Here is a 26,192-nt window from a genome sequence, read left to right as displayed (position 1 = left end):
CTCCGTCTGCTAGGGACGGAGCATGAACTGAACGGGCACGATAGCTGCGAGAAAAAATTCGGCGGTCGTCGTCCGGCGAAAGAAGCAGCGCCGCGGGAGCAAGATGGAGCTAGAACCTTACCGCCGCGACCGAATTTTCACCGTCGAGAGCCTGCCGATCGAGATCATCGATCACATTCTGAGTTACTTGTCCTATGACGAAATCAGTGTCTATCGAAGGGTGAGCGCATTCTCCACTGCTTTCGCATCCTTTTGTGTTAAACGCGTAAGGATGTAGTTTGTTTTTGTTTCTCCAGGGGCGAGCTTGGTTGCGACTGAACCGCGTAGTCTACATGGAATGTTCTCGCCGGCAGTCTTCGTGTTGTGCTGTGCGGCTGTAGCTGCCGTACCACACTGTGTTCGTGTAGGCAAAGTTTTCGTAGTGGGTATGGCCGATCGCGATTGCTGCGACCCCGAGGTAATTGGCTTCTGCAAATGCGATCACTTCTGCAGCGCTTTTGTCACATATGCTATGAATGCGGTATAAAACTTGGTTGCTATGACGCACAGCCTTAAGTCGCAGCTCAAATCGAGTTGCTGCTTTTTGTTTCTTTGTTCTCTGGGTATGCCTGATATCGTCATATCGTAAGATCGCGATATGCTCCCTATTTGTCATGGATATGCGTGCTGAAATACGAGACGGCAGTGTGAGTGTCCACAAGAGCAGAAGTGCAAAATTCATCGACAAAAGCCTTCGCAGATGTATGCCAATCGGAGCAACTCATGCATCAAGTACAGCGAAGCACACCCTTCGAAAGTCCTAGGGGTCTGTTTTGCCACTGTTCGAAATCAAGTTTGCAGACATTTCATTATATCTGGTGCAATTCCTTCGCTCTCCCCGACCATTTTCATATGATTCGGTATATCTGAGCTTTATAAAGGGATTTGCGTTTTCCCTTGTCTACGCCAATCGTTTCTCCAGTGCTGTCTACGATTGTGATTTCGTCAATGGACGTGGCGTCTCCGGGCACGTTCAGTGTTCCTTGGGTGGCAGAAGTCTCGACGCCATCCACACAGGTGACCCCCCGCCCACCTCGCGGGAGGGGGGAGGAACGGTGGTGACGGGCTGAGCCACCCCAGATTGGAAGGCAGGCGGGATACCCGGTAGGCCTGTGGGCGCTGACGGTGGATCTTAGCCGAAATGCCCAGATGCGATACCTGCAAAATGTACTTGTACATATTACAGGGGAAAAAAAGTGACCAATTACAACTACTTCATTTAAAAAATGTGATTAATTGTACTTTACTTTCCTCCCAACCTTTATTAACATTCCGCAAATGCAGTACATAGAATGGCCTGGCTCCTTCAGTGTGTCCTCAGCAGCCCTTCACACATTATCTTCACTACCAATCACCTTTAAAATGTTTGATTGGTCATCTTCTCTCATTTTCTTGTGTTAGGCACCAGCAGCAAGACGTAGCTTGATGTGTGTGCTGGAGGGAAGAGCAGTGTTGTAACATTCAAATATCTTGGGCACAAGATTCTGGTTATCAATGCCACAATTCTGGTGTCTGGGTCCTCCATGAAGTGCAGCGCTTTGTTGTTGCTGGGGCTCGGAGAATGTGCTCCTAGTGAGGCCAGTGATGAGCCGAAGAAATCATTTGTAAGCGATTTGCTGGCACCAACGTCCATTGGCATCATTTGCACAGCTGCCTATTTCCCTTTTCCTCTGTAATGTGCAAGCCCCAAGGATAAAATCATTATGTTCCTTATTTTATGTGTGGTTTCTTGGCCATTGAAGTTCATTTCAAGTGCTGACTGTTGATTGACCACTGTTCGTTGTCCCATGTGTGCACAGGTGAGCCGTCACTTCAATGCATGCTGCCAGAGGCTGCTGAACCAGGGTTTCTTCCGGGCCGAGCGCTTCCATGCACAGTGTCTCAAGGCTGTCAAGAAGCAGCTTCCACGGCGAGAGTCTGAACGCCGGACTCATCCACTTGCACGCCACTGTGAGATACTCACCAGCATAGAGACCCGCCTGTCTCTGCTTAGCATGACCTTCATGAAGTATATGGACATGAACCTGTGCTGCTTCATTCCTGGCAAGGTAAAGTTCCCTGCCATGTGCCCTACTACTTTCTGTTTGTGAAAGGAAGAAATTTCTGTGCAAGAAAATCTGCAGCCTCCCTGCACATCCTACGGTAGCAGCTAAGTCTGGGCTGTTTAGGTTTATTTTTTAGGCATTCGGTTTTAGGAATGCGCAAGAAACAAATAGTAAATTTCAAATTGAACAATAATTCGTATATAAAAGAATTTAGCATGAAGTTTAGTTCTTGCAAATTTTGTGCAAAATAAAAAAAAAGACCAGCTGCCACATGATCTTAGGAGTCGGCTTTTATTGCATAGCAAAAATGTTGCTATCAATAACACAATGCAATACTTAGACATTGAGATGTACAGTATCATCTACTCTTGTTGAAGGGAACACCAAATTAGTATGCCAGCATAGATTATAGCTCAGTTTTTATAAAAAGGCCTGGAAAATGTTTTATCAATATAATTTATAATGAGTCAAATCAATAGAGTGCCTTTTTCCCTCTAAAGCGATGGTCAAGTTATGTTGTCCTGAATACCAGAGAGCTATCCATATTGACACTGGAGCATACTGTGCTTTGTGGCAATCTTCTATTGCTTGCAAAGTTTTCCTTTCCAGTTTTCCTACAGGAAATAGAAGGGTTTTCCCATTTTTTGTGGCAGCTGAATTCTATAGGTTATCGCCAGCTCGTTAAGGCTAATCTATGTGATGGATGAAAGTGTGAACTCTGTATTGTGTTACTCTACATCACCACTTTGCGTGTAGCCATTCATGCTTGGAGGGTATCACCAAAGCCTACACAGGATGAAAGAGAGCGACCAGACAGCACTCTTTCCTGTTATTCTGTCTCTTTCGTCTTGCGTAAATTCTCACGCTACGCTTCGAACATCAACCAGTACTGACTTGCCCAGTTTGCTAGTCTTATTACGGTAGCCATTGTTGCCACAATGCAAGTTGACGGGGGATTAGTGCGGCATTGCTGCACATACATTGGGCCATTATGTGGATGTTCCACGGACTAAGTGTTTTCACTGGGTGCAGACAGTAAAAAGCAGCATTCATATTCGCAATGCCAAATTCAAGAAAACACGGGACGAGTGCTTCACATCAGCTGAGTAAATTACACGTACAGTCAAACCCAGTTGTAACAGTATTCAAGCGACAAAAAAATTACATTGTTATAACCAATAATTGTTATAACCGAGTTGCATGAAAAAGAATCAAAATAGAGGGATGGCATAGCTGTTATGAGAAAACTGTGATACAGGGAGGCCAGTGCTCCTCCCTACCACCTTTCTCCATCCGGCTGCTAACTGCGTTCACTCATTTAGGTGTTTAACTTTGCTTCCTGCACATTCCGATCGCTTTTAACAAGCCGCAGTTGTCATCATTCAAGAATGGCACTGGTATAACAACTGCAAAGAGGGGTCACGGGCGTCAAGAGATGTGCAAGCTCCGCCGAGGCAACGCATTGGTGGCCCGAAAAGGGGTCTTTTAGAAAATGTGACAAGGTTGCTGCAGTAGCCTCTCAGCTTAAGAAATCCTGAACAGATGCTGAGGTGAGATCACTACAAGCATCTCACCACCCACTTACGTCTCACTGGCTTGCACAAAAAAACTCCGTGTCTGTTGGCCTTGCTCACTTTACACGAAGCTAGCCGACATCCTTCTGCAAGGTATCCAGGCGCTCCACGTAGTGCAGCGGAAGGGTCCTCGCGAAAATGAAGCTCCGGGGAAACTTAATCATCTGCCGAGCCTCCTACAAGGACAACATTGAGGCAGCCTGCGCTACCGTGTCATTGCTTCCGTTGTCGCCACCACTATCCGATGCAAGCGCGTTCATGACAATCGCCTCATCGGTTAGAAGTTTCTAAATCTCTAGCAGTGCACTTTCTTTTCACTGGCAACATCATGCATTGCTGATGATCAGCGGGCAGACCAGCCATCTTCCGTTTTTGTGGCTAGTAAAACGAGGCAAGGAACGCCTTCGACGCAACCTGCTATAATGAGTGCAAGCGACCTAATCCGTACTGCGCAGAATGAGGGGCCAGTCATAGCTTTCTCTATGGGCCAATGAGCAATCTGGGAGCAACACAGTGGGCTTGGTCCATTCGTGTTTCGAAGGGTGGCCTGGCGCAGAGCTATGGGCGCAGCCCATCGCGCTTGGAGGGGTAGAAGGGCAAGGTTAGAGAGGTACGTGGAGTAGACTGCAAAATAAGCTCCCGGCAGCTGTTGGAGTGTCAGGCCATCATGCAGCACCCTGAATTTCTTTTTTTTTTTTTTTCAAGGATTTCGCATTTCATTACCTTTCGGCACAGTACCCTGTAGCCAGACTTTACCATTATAACCAATAATGTGGCATGGGGGCATTGTAGTAAATGGGTTGTTTCACTATTGAAAACATACAAATGATGACAGTGCAGCAGCTTCGCATTGCTCTGACCGACATATTGTTAAAGCTGAAATTGTTATAAGTGGGTTTGACTGTATGTGCACAGGAGCAAACAGTGTGCACAGGTGCAAACAATGTGCACAAGCCAGGATGAAAGCATTTATATTGATGTTCTGAAACAAATCTACCACGAAAGAAAGCGGCGAAAACTCAATAACTACAGCTACATGTGCTTAAACTCTTTTTGTGACAGTGCTACTCATGCAATGCTCACGCATTCTTTCTGATTGTTGCTGATAGCTATGGTTTCCAAAATGTCTCTGTTCGCCTGGTCTTTGCTCTTGTGCGGTATATGTGTGGTGGTGAAGGCTGGAGTACACACCATTGCATAGGCACCGGTGACAATGGTCTGACAAATGTAATTCAGATTTACGGGAAGTGTAGGTAGAGATTGAAATCTAAAATAAAGATATGTGGCAGCAAAAGTTGACAATTACCAAATTATTCATAGCATGCTGAAGCCACATACCAAACAATGCTCCCGAGGAGTTGTGAGTTACCTTACTTATTTGAACATAAAGTGAGGTTTTCTCCCTGAAGCCTCAGATTTGAAGTCACTCCCCCCCCCCCACGGCCTTATAGGCAACATTGATTTTTTTTTTATAGGGTTTCACGTGCCAAAACCACAATCTTATTACAAGGCACGCAGTAGTGGGAGACTTCGAAAATTTGGACCACCTGGGGTTCTTTAACGTGCACCTAAATCTAAATACACGGGTGTTTTCACATTTCACCCCCATCGAAATGCAGCCGCCGTAGATGCAAGGCTGATAGAGTCAGTTACTGTTTTAATATGGCAGCAGCAGTGCAAGGTTGAGTTACTAATTTGGCAGGTGAGGCAGTATCACATATTTTCATACTGATAATTCGAAATTTTTTGCAGTAAAGGGGGAGTGGCTGGCTATGTACGAATTTTGCCTTGAGGTTGGCTTCATGGCAGCACAATTTGAGCCTTGTATAGCAGCACACACTGCCGTAAAGCCACACCTTAAAAAAAAGAAGAAAAGAAAAAGGGTTCTCACGAATTCAGTTTCGTTATCTCCTAGGAAACCCCACTCTTTCCCCGCCTCAGCGTGTTGAAGCTCCATTACCCCCTATTACATGGTTGCCATTTTACGTTCTCGGCATGTTATTTATTCGGTAGTTCAGGCAATCCTCACCAAGTGTGAATAATACACCAGTTACACTACACTGCCTCATATTAATGTGCATACTGAAGTTATGTTGGGGGGGAGTCCCTTAACTGCACCCCCACCTTATAATCAAATAAAATCGGCAGTCAGACAAAAAACATTAACAAACCCAATATGTTTGTCACTACGTTCCTTTAAATCAGTGCATATAGGTTCGTGAGTGGTATTTCTCACCATGTAGAAATAACTGATGCATCAATCACCGAATCGCTACTAAATGTATGGATATCCAATCTTTACTTGCCTTGTTTCCCATGCTGCAGGTTATCGATGAGATCTTCAGGGTTTTACGCTTGGTTCAAGGGGCTGGTAACGGCTGCACGACAACGCCTCCGCGTGCGCACGAGATTCTGCAAGAGCTGCGTGACATCTCATCGATGGCCATGGAGCACTTTGATGAGCGCATTGCACCAGGCCTCAAGCTGCATGTGGGACCCATGAAGCCCACTCTAGGATTCATTGGCGCAGGACACCATGGACCGTGTGCTGCCAGTGCAACAGTGCCACGCAGCTCTGAGCTAGGTGGGCTTACAGCAGCTTTTGCTGCCACCTCACTCTCTGTTTGACCAACATTTGGCACAGAAGAATGCAGAGAAGTGCAACACACATAATAGCATTTTAGATGGGCCACTTCGGCACTCTCGGGCAGTGCTGGTAAAATAATGCAGGGTCGCTTTAAAGCCATACTATGAGAATAAGAAGATCTAACTACTTTTATCGGATTTAGTAATTGCCATTTGTGCCCACTTATGCTCGCAGCAAGATTTAGTTGCTGTCTTACATGACCTTCAAAGCTGTGCCAGAACATTGGCGGAGCACTATGCCTTGAACATGCCATAAGAGAAATGGTGTAGACAGCGAACAGATGTGACTTGGGATTTCAAACGAAACAGAGGCTGGGTCTAATGCTGGAAAGGAAAATGGTAGCCATGACTTTACAAGACTTAAAGCAAAATAGAGGGTTTGTCCATAAAGTAATGAGACTCTGTCTGGAAAAAAGAATTTATTGATCCGATTGGTATATATTATTAAAATTCTTAAAATATAGTCTTCTTGGGCATTGATACACCACTGCCAATGTAATTCCCACGCTGCAAAGGCTCCCTGTAAGTCAGCTGCCTCTTTTGTAGACTCTGTGACAGTCCGTTGGATTGCAAGAACACTGTCGAAATGGTGACCTGTCAGGCTTCTCTTGAGCTTTTGGCACAGGAAAAAGTCTGCTGGGCTGGCATCAGGGCTGTACGGTGGTTGCGGCAAGGATGCAACCCCTATGCGGGCCAGGTAGGCAGTGCGCATTGGAGTGTTGTTGTGGTGGAGCTTCCACCGATCAGCAATCTCTGGTCGTTTCCACTTGACGGCTCTGTGAATGTGCTCAAGGACTTCTTTGCACTGGAACATGGCGTTGATGGTTCGTCCCGGAGGTACAAATTCTTTGTGGACCACCCCACGCTTGTCAAAAAAGGCAATGAACATTGTCTTTACCTTGGACCTCGACATTCTCACTTTCCTGGGGTGCGAGGAGTTTGCGGTGTGCCGCTCTGAACTTTGGCACTTTGTTTCGGGTCGTACTTGAACATCCATGTTTAGCCCAGGTTATTACGCCGCCTAAAAAGTTTCGTTAACTTTCTAACTGCATCAACATCTCACGGGAAATGTCAACTTGTCATCGTTTTTGTTCATCACTCAACACATTTGGCACAAATTTCAGACAAACCTTTCACATGTTCACATTTTCAGGAATTTTGCAAACCATTGTTTTGCACATGTTGAGGTCTTTGGCGATTAATCTGATACTCAAACAACAGTTGAAGTCCAGGAGATCTTTTACTTTAGCCACATTTTCATCCAAACCACTCCAGGGTGTCTACCAAGTTGGCATTTCCACATTCCCTGAATTTTCCAGGTTTTTCTTCAGTGCCATTGCAAAATTCTCTGAGTGACACAGAACTTTGTTTTATGTCAAGGCAGGCTGACACCCTGTTGCCCAATGCTGTCACTCTCTAGTAAGCATGTTAAAAATAAAAAAGGACTTAATCCAGTTTGAATAGTAAGGAGTAGTGTTTATTTTATTTAAGAAGAAAACAGAAGGGAGGGATTAGTAACATGCACACAGAATAAAATATCTTCGAAAATATGGTAAAGCCGATTGCAAATATAAATAAAAATAGATGCATACAGAAGCAAATATTTTCGAACATGAGCTATTTCTGTCAGCTTATAGCAAGCTCATTGGTATGAGGCCCGAACTTTGTCACAACTGAGACTCTCTATCAGCAGCTGGAAGGTCAATCTCAACTGTCCTGACATATTCTCAGCCCATGCACAACTCCTCAGTGTTGGATGAGGGACACCTGCATCTCAGCGTCAGCCAACACCTTGTTTTTTGAGCTCAAGCTTCTTCAAAGTGGCGGCACACTTCCTTTCCCATTCATTTGTCAGTGTATCAATCCTTTCTGTTCTCGTCCTCCTTCCACCGCGCATTCGCCCCACGGATCATTTTTAGCATCCTCTTGGTCAGTTGTACTGTCAACATCCGATTTTTTGGACTTCCTTGGGGCCGCAAAAACATCTTAAAAAATGAATGCACGACTTTTACTGCCCTTAAGAGCTCAAATCGCCACGGGCACGCCCAAAAAAACCCTGAGGGCCTGTCTGTACACTTATTAGGCATATCGGTCCTCGTACTGTGACAGGAGACAGCGGGTGCACACATGTATAATACATACTGTGTCCGGTGACAGTTGTCCATTTCCACGCTTGTTGCGCTTCACCGCAATACTTTGCATATGCTTCATCACGTAACACTTCTGTATCGAGGCGAAGCTGACTTTCGGAAACCAGCATTGTGCAACGCATTGTGGTTTTCAAGCTTCGAAGCCAATCGCGAGAATTACAAAGACGGAGTCGATGCCATTGCTGACAGTGGCGAAATATTTAAATGAAAAAAATTGACTGTCCTTCCACTACGTTTAAGAGGGGTGCAAGCGAAGCTCTGGATCCGCAGCTCTTCTCTGTTGTAACGCCTCGGCTTCGCGCTCCCTCACGGCTAGGTTGGCACATTGATGACAAGCATTTTTTCGAGCGAGTTCCGGGCAGCATTCATGAAATTCCTCCTGTTCTTCAGCCGAAAGCAGAACGCGTGGCCCGCTGGCATTCCTTAAACGCAGCCTGCTCTTCGGCAGAATGAACCAAATGCGGCCTCCCCATCTGACTGCAGAGACTGAACTGGCGGGAAATGGTGGGCGTGAGGTGAGCAAACACGCGATCACACCCTTTCCCTCCTCCGGACGAAGGGGACGCCTGTGATTGGCTCGTGCATTGCACTGCGTCTTCTTCTTCATGCATATAAAACCCCGCTATAAAGGGTGTGTGTGATGAACCGACAGTCGCTGAATCAGTTGGCATGGTGGTCTTGCAACATGGAGATCAGTGGTTCGAATCTGCAGCCCGACAAGCAATTTTTATTTTCGCGCAGCTTTTTTTTTTTGTATGGCAACACTGACGCCGACACAAGTGAGGCAACACAAGCTTCACTTCAAAACGCTGAACCGAATAGCAAGGAGCTTAATCGCAAGTGTCGAAGCAGCTAGACCTAGTGTTGCTGCAGTAGTGGCTACGGCTGCCAGCGGATCTGCGGGCAAGAGCGCTGGATTGAGGTGGCGAGAAAATCAAAATGGCGGCAGTAGTGGCTTTGATTAATGCCATTTCGGACCTGTGGTCATGGCAAGAAGAAGATCAGACGGCGAAGGGTTCTTGCGTCCAAAATTTCAGTCGTTCTTATACATTGACTCTATGGGGGCTACGTGGCAGTCCAAAAATTCGGTTCAAGAAATAGTCCAAAAAATCAGTCATTGACTGTACACTGGCAACTCCTCCAGCCGACGACATGGCATCATAGATGATTCTTTACAACTCCTCTGTTACTTGAGCCAGCATTAGCACGACTTTCGTTCCCTTTCGATGAAATTACAGCTAATTTTCCCTTATAGAAGCACAATTTCACCAAGTTTGCTCTGAGTATTTCTAGACTGTTAAGAATCCCTGAGGATTCCCGGTTGGCAGACACTCTGCACTCGTTGGAAGGCTTCCAGATTGCTCCATGTCTTCAATGGTCTCCTGTCCATTCTTGAACTCACTGAACCACCAGAAAACCTGGGCCCTTGACAGGGTGTCGTCTTTGTTAAGTCTCCTTAACCAAGGCAAGCGTCTCGGAAGTGGTTTTGCCCATGTGAAAGTGAAGTTTAATCGCATACCCCTGCTCTACCGAGTGCTTCATCTCTGGCGTTTTCTGCCGTGACAAAAAATCAAAAACAGATCTTGCGCCACTTCAGATCCTGACTGCATCAGAGCCCGGACGCAACTGCTGCCCGAAGCATTACTTAGCTTAAAACTACCACCACAAGTTACGCCTCTGGGGACCACACACTGGCGACTGCAGCGCCGCACGGTCGCCAATCTCATTACGTTACGGACAAACCCTGTAAGTTAGATAAGAAATACAAAATGGTGATCTTACAGCTGAAACTGGAGGGAAAAAGTGGGCTCGGCCGGTCATATCGCCGCTGTTACGGCTGCATTCTGATGTGGGTGCAGTGAAAAACAAAAGAAATTGATAGATTTGAGCAACTTCTCTGGCATTGTACTCATATACAGCAACAGCAGCAGGTTGTCACCGTGGACACCGCTGTCTTTTGCAGTACAACTTCTCTGAAATGCATGCAATATTGTCCTCATCCACTACAGTATTGCCTGCAGTGGCCTCTGAAGTACCGTTGACATCCAATTTTTCGGGCTCCCTTGGAACTGTGAAAATATCTAAAAAATCAGGCAGTCCAAAAAAACGAATGCATGCTGGAAATAAGAATAAATATGAAGTAAGGATAGTAGTTTGATCGGCCGTATAAACTTGTAAACATCCTCTTATTAACTAAACTAACAAGCATGGTGTCACGCACATACAAGCAAACCACCTCTCACTCGATGACAGCGGAAACTCACTGTCGAGAACTTTGGCGTGAGGAAGCATGGCAGCAGCAGCAGCGAGCGAATTGACCTTCGTGCTGAATCTCACTTCAACACAAACTAAGCGGCAAGAACACAGCGCACACGAAGCTATCGGCACGCGGCCCACTCTGTCCCCATCACAGACCGCTTTCAAGATAGGGCCCGCTTGGCCGCACCATATGCAGCCGCTGCCAGAGTAGTACCCCTCCCCTGGTACCTTGCACACGTTGTAAGACTGCACACTTCCTCCCTTGCGCGCACAAGATCGGGCCACCATCATCAGCTCACCCTCGCACACTTTCACTCACACATACTGCATACAGTGTGCGGCCATGATGTTTTCGCCCTTGAACTTTACACGAAACATCACAGCGATGACAACGGTGGAAATGCGCCTGGAGTGTCCATATAATTTCCATTGCAGTGAACATATATACACAAGGACTGAATGCTACCTCTTACTGCTCTTTTGGTTTGTAAAATTTATTAATTTGCTTTTGCATGACGTTCCGCTTGCTCAAAATAATGTATGCTTGAATTTCGCCTAGGATCATGACATCACTTTCACTGATGACAGGGTCATCAATGCTCGCATCAACTCGGAGCTTCTCAGTAACACAGGCGCTGGCTCCTCATTTTCCGTCTGTTAATTCCGCACAGAGGTTATCCTCGTTGTCAGCAGCGAGAAATCATTCAAATGTTATCTCGAAAGATCAGCATTTGCATATGTCATCAGTTACAAAGTCCATGGAAGAGAACTGATCGAGCATGCTTTCGTTATCTTTAGTCAAGATCGCTGGCCCAAACAGAATGCGAGGCTCACGTGGTGAAAACACTGGCGAAGCTTGTCATATGTTGCTGCCTCCCATGCATCTGTAAGCACACCAACAGCAGACCTGAGATCAACTTTCTAACTTTTGCCACTGTTTGAGTGTCTGAGCATGTGTGACCTGTACAAAAGCTTAATATTGCGAATCACGCCAGGGTCCATCAACTGGAGGATTGCTGTCATGTTCAGAGGTAGGAACTCCATCTGTACAGCCTTTAGCTTCTTGGTGCGTCCATGCAAAGCACATTTGTCCACAAACAGCCAAACTTTCTGCTATTGAAACCTTCTGTCCAACTTGAGGATGTACTCTTCGAATAACTGCTGCATTATCCAAGCCTTCTTGTTTGCTTCGTATAAAGCATGTACGGTTGTCCCATTAAAACACATTGGATTCTTCAACTTCCCTATGACAAGCATTGGAAGCTTCTCGCTACCTACCCAACGTGCTGCTGCCTACAAGGACAGTTGGCCGTTCTTTACTGTGTTTGCCTCCATGGCAGGGGTAACCAGCAAAGGCAAGCCTTTTCCCTGGGAGAATTTTGTAGAACAACCCAGTTTCATCGCAGTTGGAAATGTTCTCAAGCACAAACTGCTCAACAAAGACTGGAGCTTTCCATTGCAATATTGTTCAAATGGCTGAATCGTTGACAGCACTGTTTTCACCGCACATCATCTCGAATCTGAAGTCATTCTCAATCATGCCTCATTCACCCATCACTGATCCTGTAAATACACCACATTCATTTGAAGCACGAGAGCTCTCACCTTTTATTTCAAGGTGCAATGGGAGATTGGAACATGCTTGGCAATTATAGCATGTAACCATTTGAAGAAAGCTTCCTCAAGCTTTAGGTACACACCCTGACTCGCGTTCTAACTTCACTTGAGCCTTGATGGATTTTCCAGCAGCTTCTAGGATCTTCACCTTATTTTTGAACAAATCCGAAATTACCTGCTTGGAAATGCCAAACTCCTTGCTCACGTCAGCGTGTGAGTAGCTAACTTCATTTGAGCATTGCTTGATTTTCCAGCAGCTTCTAGGATCTTCACCTTATTTTTGAACAAATCTGAAATCACCTGCTTGGAAATGCCAAACTCCTTGCCCACATCAGCTTGTGAGTAGCTGCTCTCAACTGGCCAGAGGTCAGTGGTAATTTAGCAGTAAATGTGAGAGTAATGCATTAAGGGCATTACGTCGCTCCTCTTTGAGGTCCCGGATCCATGATTTAAACCGCATTCATCACACTGCAAATTATTGTTCAGCAGCTCACTCGACACACATCCTGCCTCTTCTAGGATCGAAGTGCATCTGATGGTAGTCCGAAGCAGACTACCGTCAGTTGCACTATATGTCTATATTTACCACCCGACTGGTTTCCCACACTTCACGTACACTTTTTGCCACTTTGACACTCCTAAAGCGGGAACCACATGTATAGGCTGCAGCATCGGTGTCTGGTTGTGTGAAAAGCGACTATTCTTGTTACTGTTGGATGAAATGAAGGACGGGTGGAATTTTGCTGGCTGCACCCATGACTGACACCTGAACAATGGCCAGAAGTAAATTTCCTGAAGTTTACGGGCTCTCCGCTTCAGTTAACCAGCCAGTGTGGAGGCACTCTAGAGATGACACCACTGGCCTTCGCTTCTCCCACCCTCCTATGTGCGCACACACTGATATCTGGCAGGTACAGACCTTTGCACCACTCACGTGTCTCCCCTCGTGAAACACGTCAGCAGAGGAGAAAGGGAAAAACTTTATTATTAGAGGCAACTCGCACGCAGAAGATTTTTGCCCAGGCACAATAATTGCCTTTTCCATAGTCAACACAAGCTGACGTCAATGCAAGTTGGTCCCCCCTGGTCCCCCTAATGCTAACGCATTAAAAGCATGTCATCGAACAGCAGGAAGTTTCTAAGTGAACATCGAATCAGCTAGGCCTAACATCACAGAGCGCACGGCAGCACAAAATGACTATGCACCAAACTTGCCGAATACCGTGTGGCAAAAACAAATGGCTCTGGTAGATGCAGTAGCTACGGCTGCCAACACATCAGCGTGCGAAAGTGCTGGTTCGAGGTTGCGAGATAAATCAAAATGGCCGTGGTCGTGACTTCAATGAAGGCTGTTTAGAAGTTTTGGTCACGGCATAAAATCCAGAAAATCTGACGTCAAATTGTTTGAGCTTCTGAAATTTTTAATGTCATTATACATTAGCTCTGTAGGGATACGTGGCAGTGCTGCGAAAGCATCCAAATTATCGGGCCTGTCTGAAAAATTGTTCGTTTACCGTGAATGCATGGCCACCACCACTCTTAGACTCTTTGTAGCGCACACCACTTTGCATAAATTCCCATAGGTCAGTGAAGTAAACAAAACTCAGTAAGACTCACTCACAAATTATATCTCCTGCTTAGAGCTTAATGTGACTCTGACTCCCGGGCTGATCTGAGTGTGAGCGAGCTGACTCTTGAGCGAGTTTGCTGACCTATGCTAATTACCTCCCACGAGTTTTGTGCAATACTGCATGGAATGCACATCCTGCTCTGAAGTGCACATTGCCACAAGGACATGAGTTGAATATTAGTAGCAGTGGCGGGCAACGTATGGTTTTAAGCACACAAGTGCTTACTTGGCTACCCTTCCACGCATTTTGCCAACGTTCATATGCAACATCCGATGTGTCAGAATAATGAAACCCTTGAAGACTATACGGTTCTCTATTAGCAGGTGTGTGCTTTAGAGATAACTGACATGAATATACAGTCGACTTCTGTTCATTTGACCCTGTTGGGACCGTCAAAACTGATTGAATTATCCGGCGGATTGAATTAAACGTGATGCAGAAAAACAACATGAAGATAAGTAGATAAATAATGTAGAAATGACAGTAAAGCTCCTAAACAAAGTAGAAGTCTAAAGCACACCTAATTTTTTAGCAAGAAAAATGGGCAAGAGTCTAAAATATGTTGCAGAACGGCGCCCAGTTTCCTAAAGTCAGCTTCGCCGCAATACATCCTGCCGACACCGCCGAGGCGGTTTTGGTATAGTGTCCAATTGGCACTGTGCAGGCAATTTTCAGCCCACTTTTCTAGAAAAAAAGGGGGGGGGGGGGTGCGTGTTAGAATTGGATAAATGCCGTGATCAGGCATTGTGAGCTACGATTCTCGCTTGAAAACCTTCCTAGAGCAGCTCGAAAATAGTATTTTTTGACTAGAGATGACGTGTGCTCAATACATTTGCTCTTCACCAAAACAGGCGCTGCCACTTCAGGGGATAGGGAAAAGGTGACGTGAGAAGGCAAGGAAACACTGGATAAACTTAAGTTGTGGTATGGTGCATTTCTGCGATTTCTCAAAAATAAAAACATCCAAATATGTCTAGCGGACAACTTATGCAGGGTCTAGGCAACACAATGAAAGCAGTTGCACGTCAAATCAACACTTCTGTGCCTGCTGCAATAGCTTTGCAGCTATGGCATCGCTCGAGGTTGCGGATTTGACCGAGACAGCCGCATTTCGACGGGGGCGAAATAAAAAACGCTCGCACACTTTGATTTACGGACACATTAAAGAACACCACGGTGCCAAAATTAATCCGGAGTGTGCCACTTCGGCCTGCCTCATAATCCGATTGTGATTTTGGCACGTGCAGCCCCGTAATCCAAGTTGAATGCTTCTGCCACAACTCGATGTGCCATGTAAGGCAATGACGGTGCTCAACCCTCTCGGAGGTTATACAATATGGCGCACAACAATGCCTCAAGCAAACACGCCTCCCTTTGTGCTTTTTGTACAACGCAGACGAACAGCAGTGGTACACGCAAGGTAACATTTAACGTCAACTCACTACTCTTGTGTTGGACAAGATGTTGAAGAAATTGAACATTCACCATCTACGTCACCGCTAATTATTGTCAATCAAAGCAAACAGCACAGAAAGCTTCACTTACATTGATTCCCACACTGCGTGGGATCTGCATAATTTTTAGAAAATGAGGTTTGAATCGAACATTGCTTGTGTGGCGCATTCCGACAGAAATCCAGAACCGCCTTTGCAACATTTGTATGCTTTACCGCCAAACACGACTGTATCGAGGCAAAGCTGACTTTAAAATATGAGTCGAAGCGGACCCTGCTAAATGAGCTGCTGTTGTACAACACACACAAGACCTTTGCCTATTTTTCTTCCTAAAAAAATATTTACGATACTCCCTAATGCGAAATTTGAGTGCAGCTCTATACTTGTTTTCATTTCACGATATATTGGCTGGCATGGACAATCTGTCTCGTGCGGCATGTTGTAAATGGAGTAAAGTATGGCACGACATCCTCGCTAATCTGGAGATAGTGAGAGCCACTGTGTGGGTGACATGAGGGTGCAATTCACAGCAGCCACTGCTGACCGACCTCTCAGATGACACGCGCCATCTCATAGCCATCATCGCTGCGCTGCATTCTTCTTCTCACCCTTTAGCCATACCCTCCTCCACTTTCTGCCTCATGGTTCCGCTGCACCCTCATCCTCTGCTTTCCTCCTCATTTCGTTAATCCCCCACAGTGCTCCGCATTTGCTTTTCACCGTTAGCTCAGTTAGGCCGATGCCCGCCGCAGCAACGGGCACCTAAGAACTGCGCTCTAAAATTGGGTGCGCATTATATTCGAAGGCGTGTTGGCGTGTTAAAATCGGGCAAATACTGCTAAGCGAATCAGCAATGTGTTTTCACTTTTTTTTTTATCTTGCTTAATTCAACCTGCCGCATAATTCAATTTCACCAGTGCCATCAGCTTTGAATTAACCAAGGTGAACTGTATAAGTGATGATGGCAGATTGTCTGCTACCATCTACGTTGCAAAAAAAAAGATGACAATTTGACGTCCTCTGTGCACAAGTCAATTGGAACGCGTCAAGGCCCATGTCATGTAAGGTGGACTCGTCATAAGCCAAAGAGTGATGATCACGCATGATGAGCTGAAGTTGTCAAGGTTCCTAAAGGGTAGAAGCGAAACGCAAGTTATTGGGCAATAACCTGTGCGAAACATTACCTGTCAAAGTGTGCACAAGCACCAGTATTTTGTATTTGCGTGTTGCAAAAAACATAGAAGAAATAATGAGGAACAGTTTTGGAAAGAGCAGATAAAATTACATTTATGGCTATAAGCTTTACAACCACTTTACCACCACTCCCCTCTGTAATGCCTTTGGCCCTGAGGATATCATAAATAAATAATTGTATGAAGCATGTGTAAACATTTGGGTTCATGAATAAGAATTGCATACTTTGGGCCTGCACTGAAGTCTTGATAGCGAATTTTAACATTTTATAATCTGGTCCCATCAGCTACCATAATTTGCGGGGTCACTGTTTTCAGTGAGTTTCTCCCACTTTACCACATCAGTTACCAACACCATCCTCTCCTCGACAAACCACTATCCTTGATACAATATTGTCCACTTAGCTGGCCTCACCTCTTCTCCCAAGAAGCTGTTGCCATTGCCTTCTTGCCAATACAGCTTTCACATTGTGGCCAAACCGTCTGAGGTTTTCCTCCTGAACACCTGCTTCTGTGTTCCCCACTTTTACCTTCTCTCAGATGTCGTCTTCCCATGACAGTGTGAAAACCTGTCTTGGCATCCTCGTTTTTGGCCTCTTGCAAGTTATGAGTAGTATACTTCATTAGAGTCAGCATTATTGGCCATTCTCCCTGTCTACCCTCTCGACTTGGTCCTTATCTTCTTGTTGCACAGAACTCCTGAAACATCTTTCCAACTCTTCGATCCTGCCGGGATTCTGCTGGTCATCTCACTTTCCTCGCTGCCTTCTTCGTCTGCCATTCAACCAAGGTACTTGAACTGATTTGTCCTCTTGATCATCATGTCATCGAACTTAGGTCTTCGCTTAAGTTATTTCTCATTTTACAGGCACTCGTTTTGCTTTTGCTCCTCCTCAAGCCTTTGTTTGTATTTTCCCTGAAAGACTTCTCACAGCACTGCAACTTCACCTTGATATTTTCCTTCAACCTTGCACAGAAGAGGACTGTTTCATTGGAGTGTTCCAAGGTGTTTTTTCTGTGTGGTGTTTCACTGGAAACCAACTGACTCGAAATTTCTCACATCCTTCTGTCCAAGATCAGTTGCAACTATATTGATCCTTCTGGAGTTCCTGCTTTTCTGACTGTCAACCTTGTGCCTGTAGACTAGAACAATTATGCCTTTGCCCCACTCTTTTAGGAACCATTCTTATTTACAAATTGTTGTCAGGAGGTCACTTAATACATAAATTCCTTCTCTCACTGCTATCCATGCTTCAGCTTGGAATTCTGTTTGGTCTGAAGGAATCTACATTTTTAATCCTCATCAGTGCTTTGTAGACATCCAACTTGCATAATTTTTACATTCTGCAATCTGTCCTTCTGTTCATATAGATTCTCTAAATTGTGCAGTCATGGTAGAAAATACCTCCCCTATTTTCATACTTCCTTCGAGTTTTTCAGTGCATCAACTCCCTTGATGTCGATGATCTTCTTTGTCACCTTCCTCTGGCTTATAGCAATCCTGGAACTGTTCTTCCACCCTATGTTTGCTTTCAGGTTCTTGTACATTTCTTTATGTACCCTCAGGTATTGCCTGCACTGCTTTCTTTATTTGCTTCATCTTCATGTAAAATTTGAAGTCCTCAAGTCCCTTCCCTTGTAGTCCTTTTTCTTTGTAGGTCTCGCTGACTTTTCTCACACCATCAGCTTTGTTTTCCTAAGGTTTGTGAAAAAAATTTTTCCTATCACTTCAATCTTCCCATTCCTGATTAGTTCTCCATTCCTACCATTCTTGCAGGCAGGTGTGAAAATCTTGGAAGCTGGTGTCTTGTGCGAGGCAGCTCCTTGAATCTCTACCTTACTTTGACACCGTGAAGCCCGAACACTTTAAAGCGAAGCTTCTTTTGCGAACCCTCCCAGACATTCCTGAACGTGGCTGCGGGCTGGATGCTGCTGCTGTCTTGTCAAATAGTTCATACACAGGGCAGCAATACCGTCTTTACTACCCTTGTAGGTGTCCAGGCTGGTGAACCTGTTTCCCACGGAATTACTCAGTGATAAAATAAATTATACTTAAATATCCTCAATGCAACAAATATATGTACGTATAACAAAATTATATAACCTTTCTAACCTTTCTATGCCTACTTTCCTAACTATTAGGCTGCAATCACACGTAGAAGATGATGGATTTCATACTATGGCTCATACCCACAACAGAGGATTGGCCAAGAAGTGAGCAGTACATTTAAAATAAATAAGAAGTGAAGAAATACAATGCAGTGTAAGAGTTGTCACAAATGCGTAGCACAGGAGCGCTTGAGTACGTGCAGAGTGAGTACGTGAGCGCTTGAGTACATACCTCCAGAGATGACCAGGGACGAAATTCAAGATAAATCGTAAAAAAAATAGTAAAGTACAAAATTCATGGGTTTCATTATAGATATGATATCAGAGCATAAGTTTACTTAAAATTAGAGTTACTGAAGTGTCTGGAATAACTAGAATTAATTAGAAATCACTAATTGCCGCACACCAAAGCACAGAATCGTAGACTTTAGAGACTCGCCACGTGAGCACGACTTTGGTGAAATTCCTGGAAACCCGGAAATAGAAAGCGGAAGTAATGACGTTGCTAATGACGTCACTGATAAGAAGGTGGCATGATATTTAACTGGCTAATTAATGGAAAACAGTTGCCTGGCATAGACTGAGCATCTACCTAGCAGAGCGGATGTGACGTCACTCCCTACTCTCTCCCTTCTCCTATCCTGGCGCGCACCTGCTCGCTTGCTCGCAACAGCTGCCCGTGTGTGCTCATTACACGCTCTGACGTCGGCACCGGAGAGGGTAAATAAGGTGCGCTTCGTGCATCGCTCATTAGGGGGCTACACCCTGCCAAGTACCCCGCGTTGCACTTCCTCCTCATCCGCATATTGTGCTAGGGGAAAGATGTTCGCTTGCTTAACCTAATGAAAACCAACACCGAGGTGCAAGTGCCATAAGAGACACCTGAATCAAAGATTAGGATCACCTACCATTATTATTATATTTTTTTTACCTACTTCATGTAGGTTTTGAAAAAGTTGTTTTCACAAATTATTCGTGTGTTTCAGGCCAGTGTATAAATATCAATTTGTCCCGTTTAAATGGCTCAATAGTTGCATCTGATAGCATTGCAACTGTTTTTTACTGAGTTACAGAGTTGTACACTTTACACTTCGGTTATTAAAAATATGCCTTTTTGTCATAGCCTTAATAAAATTGTCACGAACTTACCACTTACAGCTGCTACACAGTATCCCTCCTTGACCACTCTTGCACTTTCTTTTCTTGCCCCTCTCCTTTCTGTAAACGTGAAAGGAGTATTTGGTGCCAAGACTTGCGTAGTATTCATGCTCGAATTTGATTTAAAAACATTACTATATTTGTGCACTGCTAGCCATATTTGTTTATCATAGACAGTGAATAGTATTTGCAGACACACAATCATGAACCTTGAAGCTGCAAATGGGCAACAGTGTACGAGGGTCATAACAAAAGTCCTGCGCACTGACAATGTTAAGAGTGCTAAATAAATATTGAATAAAAGTTATCTTATTGCCATTCAATGCAGTCACCTCCTGAGCCCGCCAGCATTTGGGGACAACTGTATAAATGTGCAACTCCATTTTGGGGAGCTGTCGGATGACTTGGGTCAGGTCCATTGATAGCTCATCCGGGCGTTTGTAACAGACGCCTTTTAACTGATTTTATAAATTTTGGAAAAAATCAAAGCCCGGTGAACTTGGATCTGGAATGTATGGCAAGTGGGACGAAGTTCCCCGGCTATACTTATTCAAAGTTCCTGGACCGTTGCCACACCGTGCAGTGTGTACTCGTTTTCTGGTCGGGGGACAGAACATGGGGCACCCATCTTTTAGTGATATTCCTTTTTTGCAGGGGGGTCATTGAAATCTGGTTAACCAGCATGATGACAAGCCTGCTTCATGAACTATCTCTTTTATGGTCATCCGACAATTTTCTTCAGTCATCACCATGACAGTGTAGATTGATGTGTCATCCATCGCTGTTTGAACACTGTCTGACTGGGGATTGGGAGACCGGTGATGGAAAGAAGAATGATGGGTGTAACGTTAAGGGATAAGAAAAGAGCAGATTTGGTGAGGCAACAAACACAAGTTAATGACATCTTAGTTGAAATCAAGAAAAATAAATGGGCTTGGGCAGGACATGTAATGAGGAGGGAAGATAACCGATGGTCATTAAGGGTTACGGACTGGATTCCAAGGGAAGGGAAGCGTAGCAGGGTGGCGGCATAAAGTTAGGTGGGCGGATGAGATTAAGAAGTTTGCAGGGATGACATGGCCACAATTAGTACATGACCGGGGTAGTTGGAGGAGTATGGGAGAGGCCTTTGCCCTGCAGTGGGCATAACCAGGCTGATGATGATGATGATGACCGGGGATCATGTTTGATGCTGCTTTGGTTCTTTAGAAAGCACGCTGACCAGTGGGAAATTGTGCTGTGATCAAAAGTACCGTCCTCACATACTTCCTGCAGGGCAGCATGAATCTGTGTCAGTGTTTTCCAACACAATATCTCAACCCTCCGATATACACGCTGCTCCGAATTGGTAGCACGGCCTGAAGATTGCAGCGATTCTATTTCTGACAAGTCTTCGCTTGCGATGCCCAGTACTAACTGGCGGCTTTTTGAATGCCAGCCTAACAGAGAGATAGCCATTGTGTTATACAATCGCCTAGACAAATTGTGTCAGCCAATGCAGCGCTAGATGGTCATGTGCAGAACTTTTGCTATGACCGTTAAGGTTATCATTTTGTCATGGAATATCTTTTTCTGTGCATGCTTTCGCACTGAAGAGAAAAAAACATTTCCCAAAATGCCTAAATTACCTAAAATGCAAAGCAGTCAATAGCCTACATTTGTGTGTTAGTCTGCTGTCCGCCATCACGCAGCTGGTGTGTCCCATAAAGCACAACTGGCAAAAGCTCTGTTGCCAGAGCTTGTTAAAGACAATTAAGAAAGGCATCCCATTAATGGCGTAATTTTTTTTTCTAGTCATTATTGTCACTTTCTTGCTTCTTATTGGGTTCCGAGACAGAAGTGCCAGGTAATTAAAAGTTTGTGGTATCCGCCTATAGCGGTGCTCCGCCGGGAGTCGTCTAGACCACCGCGCTGGTCCGAGGATCCGAGCCCCTCGGGGGGCCGATCAGCTAAGCTGCATGTGTAGCGTGCGCCCGAAGCGGACGCTCGTTCGGTCTCCTCTGGGAGCAAAACAGAGCGCTGCAAGGAGAAGGGCCAGAGTACAAGGAAGGCGTTTATCAGATGACCACCTTGGCATTTACGATAACTGTTACACCCGTATTGGCACGGGGCCCGTGAGCCAAAGCTCCCGAAAGTCAAGGGTGACATTCAGTATTAGAAAACACGGTAACACGCCACTACACGGGAGGATGGCTCCCAACGACCGTGCTACCAGGGTAACGTTCCCTCAGCTTGGAGTAGCCTCCGAGGGCGACTCGGCGCAGTACGACTGCACACATCAAGTGAGCCGCGTCTCTTAGGCGTGGCATCCAGAACAGCAGCTGCGAATAGGTATGCAACGGCCTCTGGTCTAGGACCTCCGGCAAGACCGGCTAACCCAAGGGGTTACCGGGAGAGTCGGAAGTCAGTATGCACCGCTTCGCTGACCGAGAGCTTCTCCCCACGTTGCCGCTCTTCGGTCGGTTTGAGCCACCAGGAGGGAGGGAACGCAGATTCCCACCCAAACAGACTAATTGGTAGAGCCCCTGGACCGTTCGGGCATGGACAGCAGCAGGTGTTTTACAGTCCCGCTGCTGTTCGGCATCCTCAGAGGAACGAGAGAAAGGGAAAGCGGTGGACCGCGCGCGCAAAGTTCGAAAGCGATCTCGCTGTGATGCGGCTCCTATGCCCAAAACATGCTGCGCTATGGCGCTGCAACGAAATGGACTATGCAGTCCCCACAAGTTGCATGCCCAAAAGCCATCACAAAGCTTGCTAAAGCATAAATATAAACGTTGCGGAAGAGCAGCTGGAGCCCAATGGCGACATCTAAGTGAAACACATTCATGTGCAGTGCTCTGCGTACTTAATGCAGTGTGTTTGCGACAGCTGTCGTGGCTTTCCTGTAGTGCACACCACTGTCCTTGCACACCACAGATCGACAATGAAAGCCTTCAGGTGCGGGGACCTTTGCAATGTGGATTTTCTTTTCAACTTTTATGTATGAACCTGATTTCAGTTGCCTCAACCGCTGGCATCATTTCAAGCCTGGGATAGGGGCCCGTAGCAGCAGTCACTGTAAAATGTCCTTTAGGGGAGCCTGAACCACCTGCAAAAGGGTCGGGGGTTCTGTGATGCATGAAAGTTGGAGAGCCATTGCACCAGAGAATTATTGATAGCCCTTGCAGCATATTTGAAAAGCGAACCTGTTGCTTTGGAAGCGCTTCATCAGCGGTGGGTTTCATATTCGGTCCTCCTTTGTGCAGCAACTGCTACCTCCATCTTAGGACGGGTACAGAAACCATGTGTGCATGCAGCCGCACATTCGAGCTTGACAGAGGAGCTGAAGCAAGTGCGTGCAACCAACTTGAGCCTCCGCAAGTCACTGACGGAGTGCAAGTCCAAGGTGAGAAATCCACTTTTTGATGGCAGGTGTTGCCTGAGACAGGAATTCTATAAACTTCTTTGCAGCTGCACATCATAGCGAACAAACAGTTGTCAATATGGCTCAGTTCTTTTCATTTCATCGCTGGCTTATGACTACTGGAGCAGCAGTTTAGCAACAGTGTGGTGCTTCCTCAGGTTTCTGAAGCTGTATGATGTAAAAACTTAGGCATACTACTGCGTCTGGGCAATCATTTGGTTGGCATCCTCCTTATCACACACACAAAAAGATGGTACACTTTCGTTTTTTCTGTGCGTTAGAAAATAGTTTCTAAATTTTTGTCTTTATTTTAGGTACAGCAATTAATCATTGATAGATGCATTAGAAGCAAGTCCCATTGTAGAAATTGCCAGGGTAACATTCTCTGGGTAATTTTGTTGTCATTTGAAATGAGAAAAATTGAGAAACTATGGCCCCAAGCTTGAGGAAAGTGTATGTGTATGTACACAGGCTAATACATGTCCAGACATCAACAAGCTAAACAGTGTACAAACATTTTTACAGCGCCAAAACTATGGATGGGGCAGGGTATAATGGATACCAATAGTACCAACTTGCAGACAAAAATTGGGCAACAAATACTTTGTAGTATTCTTTGAAAAGTAGCACATCTATTTTGATTGCTCTGCTGAACAGTCTGTAAGGTCCCGTCCTATTCACTGTAGAACAGTCTGCCTCGCATGTCAAGGTTGACTCATTTGACCTCTGTTGTGTTCCCACTTGCAGCTGACTGCGCATGCCAAGAAGCAGTGCGAGCAGGATAAACGGATGCATGACCAGGCACAGTTGGTTGCGGAACAAGGCAGCCGTCTCGCTGAACAAGAAGGCAAGCTCAACGAGTTGAACCGCAAGCTGCTCGAGCAGCACCGTGAATTTGCGGACGTGCTGGAAGAAGTGAGTCGTCTTCGAGAACAAGTGGTGAACAATTCCAACAGCGGAGTAGTAGTTGGCAGCAACAACGGCAACGAACCTGACCAGTCTGATGGCACCGACACACTTCAGAGGACAACGCGACCTCGGTGTGGCACAAAGGCTAACACCACTAGGGAAACCACTGCAGCCAGCAGCAAGCGTCGGCACAACAGTGTCGCCTTACCTGATACGGAGACTAGTAGGAAGCGCATATGCAGCAACAAAGACAAGGCTGCTGCCGAGGTGGAGAGTCAGAGGCCACGGCGGACAGGAAGGGCAAAGAATGCTAGGGCAGCGAAATGTTGATGGGTGGCCCATGTTCCTATCAACATGGTTTGCCGAACAGAACACTGTGCTTTCAGCAGAGAATGAGGCGAGACATTCTGCCTATCGTGCAAATGGTGAATGCTATTGGTGGCACTCTCTTGATGCATATACAGTGCTGCAAAAGTGTCACATGCATATTGTGAGATGTCAGGCTCGTGAAATTGAGTTGCATTCTTGTTTGTGAAAGCAATCCAAGCAAGATCGTGTCTCCTGTCAGGTTCACGGCGTGGCAGTTCAAAGCACTGGGCAGATGACAGAAAAACACCCTGGCACCAAACACTTTTGTAATACAAAATTTGTAACTTCTGTGCACATTGTTACCTTGATGTGGTTTACATTATTATAGCATAGTCACATATATACTTGTTGGCTCGTTCTTGTTGCAAACATTTGAGCCAATAGGAGTTCTCATAAGAGCGAGCAGTCAGTAATCTATAGCAGCAGTATTCGCAGAGCAACCATCCAAGTAAATTAGTTTCAAGCCCAGTAATTTCACTACATTTGCAAATAACTGCCTTGCCTAGTGAGCGTGTTACTGAGTATCGGGAATGTTGGCTACCTCTGAAGGCTCACATTGCATGCTTGCTTACATCGATACATGTGGTTAACAAAACTGTTGTGCAACTGTCATAACTAGCTGCCTTCAATTGCTTACTGTGAAATGGTTGCTAGTTACATGTTTCATGAAAAGCACAGCCAGTTAGCAAAAGACTTCTTGTAATGCGGAGAGCTGAACTAATGTCTGGCCTTTTGTTTGCTGTGTCTGCAGGCTCTGTATACTATCTTTTAAGTACTGTGATTTACATTGGCCCATTTGTCTATTTGTGTTCAACTTGCCATGTACATCTTTTCTAACGAAGGTATAATGTTTCTGTGTAGCCTCCTTCCTACACCGTCCTTTCTTTCTCTTTCCTGTTGTTCCTTTTAAAGGGCAGCAAAAAGGGATGGAGACTAACCATGCTTTTCATGTAGAGTCCATGCGATGATTCGAGTCAGCACTGTGTTTAAAGTTTACAGATTGTCTGCCACTGAAATTGCTGAGCTTTTAGAGTGTTGCAAATTTCCCTTAAAAGAGTTCCTCCTACACTTCGTTCATGATAAAGCAGCAGCACTGTGGTGAAATTGGTTTGACTTGTTCTTGTGATTTAGCGTGTTCATTTTTTGCTACACGGTAACTGCTCTATTATGTCCGAAATTCAAGCTATCGGATATCTGCTGTAATCGGTAACTAACAGTTCAGTTATGTGCTGCTAAAGGGTACAACTATCTCATGAATTGTTGCAAAGGGAGGTCCTGACATGATGTTGTGAATGGGAATGTACTCGTGCTGGCATTGACTAGTGTCTCTGTACAAAAATGTTATGTTATTTTTAAGGTGAACCGTCACTGCAGACGAGGCATACATGTAAATGCTATTCATCTTTTCCTTTTGACTCCCATGTGAATACATAATTCGCTCTACACTGTGAAACTGCGTGTTACAAACTTTTTTTCTTTCTTTTTTTCGTGAATTTTTCTTGCTATTTTTCTTTTGTTGCCATCTGTTCGCAGTTTCTTGCACAAAATGTCCCAGTCACAGCGATTGTTCTTCATTTGCTCTTTAATTTTCTGTGCTACTTTTGAATAAAGTGGTAAAGTGACCAGGTGTACCGAC

The 26,192-nt window shown here is 45.3% G+C and overlaps 1 protein-coding gene and 1 long non-coding RNA gene across 5 annotated transcripts in view; one reads left to right on the top strand and one right to left on the bottom strand.

Annotated features, from left to right (window-relative positions):
- Nucleotides 1–89: 89 nt before the first annotated feature.
- Nucleotides 90–26,192, top strand: pall (F-box protein pallbearer). Of its 4 annotated transcripts, none has more exons than XM_070521663.1 (6): nt 90–220; nt 1,839–2,087; nt 5,984–6,242; nt 17,303–17,398; nt 23,121–23,260; nt 24,026–26,192. In XM_070521663.1, the coding sequence occupies exons 1-6, from the start codon at nt 104–106 to the stop codon at nt 24,515–24,517; spliced, it is 1,353 nt and encodes a 450-aa protein (XP_070377764.1). In that variant the 5' UTR covers nt 90–103; the 3' UTR covers nt 24,518–26,192. The 4 variants fall into 4 exon arrangements, with proteins under 4 accessions (XP_070377764.1, XP_070377763.1, XP_070377766.1 ...); XM_070521662.1 differs by lacking the exon at nt 90–220 and adding an exon at nt 404–457; XM_070521664.1 differs by lacking the exon at nt 90–220 and adding an exon at nt 502–805.
- LOC139047713 (uncharacterized) overlaps nt 814–26,192 on the bottom strand; it is a 29,201-nt gene continuing 3,822 nt past the window's right edge. Inside the window, exons 2-3 of the long non-coding RNA XR_011507330.1 lie at nt 19,867–19,935; nt 814–1,197 (exon numbers count right to left, since the gene is read on the bottom strand). This is a non-coding gene — a long non-coding RNA (uncharacterized lncRNA). The remainder of the gene's footprint in view (nt 1,198–19,866; nt 19,936–26,192) is intronic.

This window comes from Dermacentor albipictus, chromosome 7 (genome assembly GCF_038994185.2).
Source record: "Dermacentor albipictus isolate Rhodes 1998 colony chromosome 7, USDA_Dalb.pri_finalv2, whole genome shotgun sequence".
NCBI lineage: Eukaryota > Metazoa > Arthropoda > Arachnida > Ixodida > Ixodidae > Dermacentor > Dermacentor albipictus.
Note: the sequence above shows the minus strand (reverse complement) of the source record. Positions and strands in the feature narration are given on the sequence as shown.

Bases quoted from the DNA above. Each gene is read 5' to 3' on its own strand.
- pall (XM_070521663.1), top strand. From the start codon at position 104: ATGGAGCTAGAACCTTACCGCCGCGACCGAATTTTCACCGTCGAGAGC. The intron at 6,243-17,302 runs GTGGGCTTACAG...CTTGTTGCACAG, and splicing joins GCCACGCAGCTCTGAGCTAG to AACTCCTGAAACATCTTTCC. The intron at 17,399-23,120 runs GTACTTGAACTG...TCCTTTGTGCAG, and splicing joins TCGTCTGCCATTCAACCAAG to CAACTGCTACCTCCATCTTA.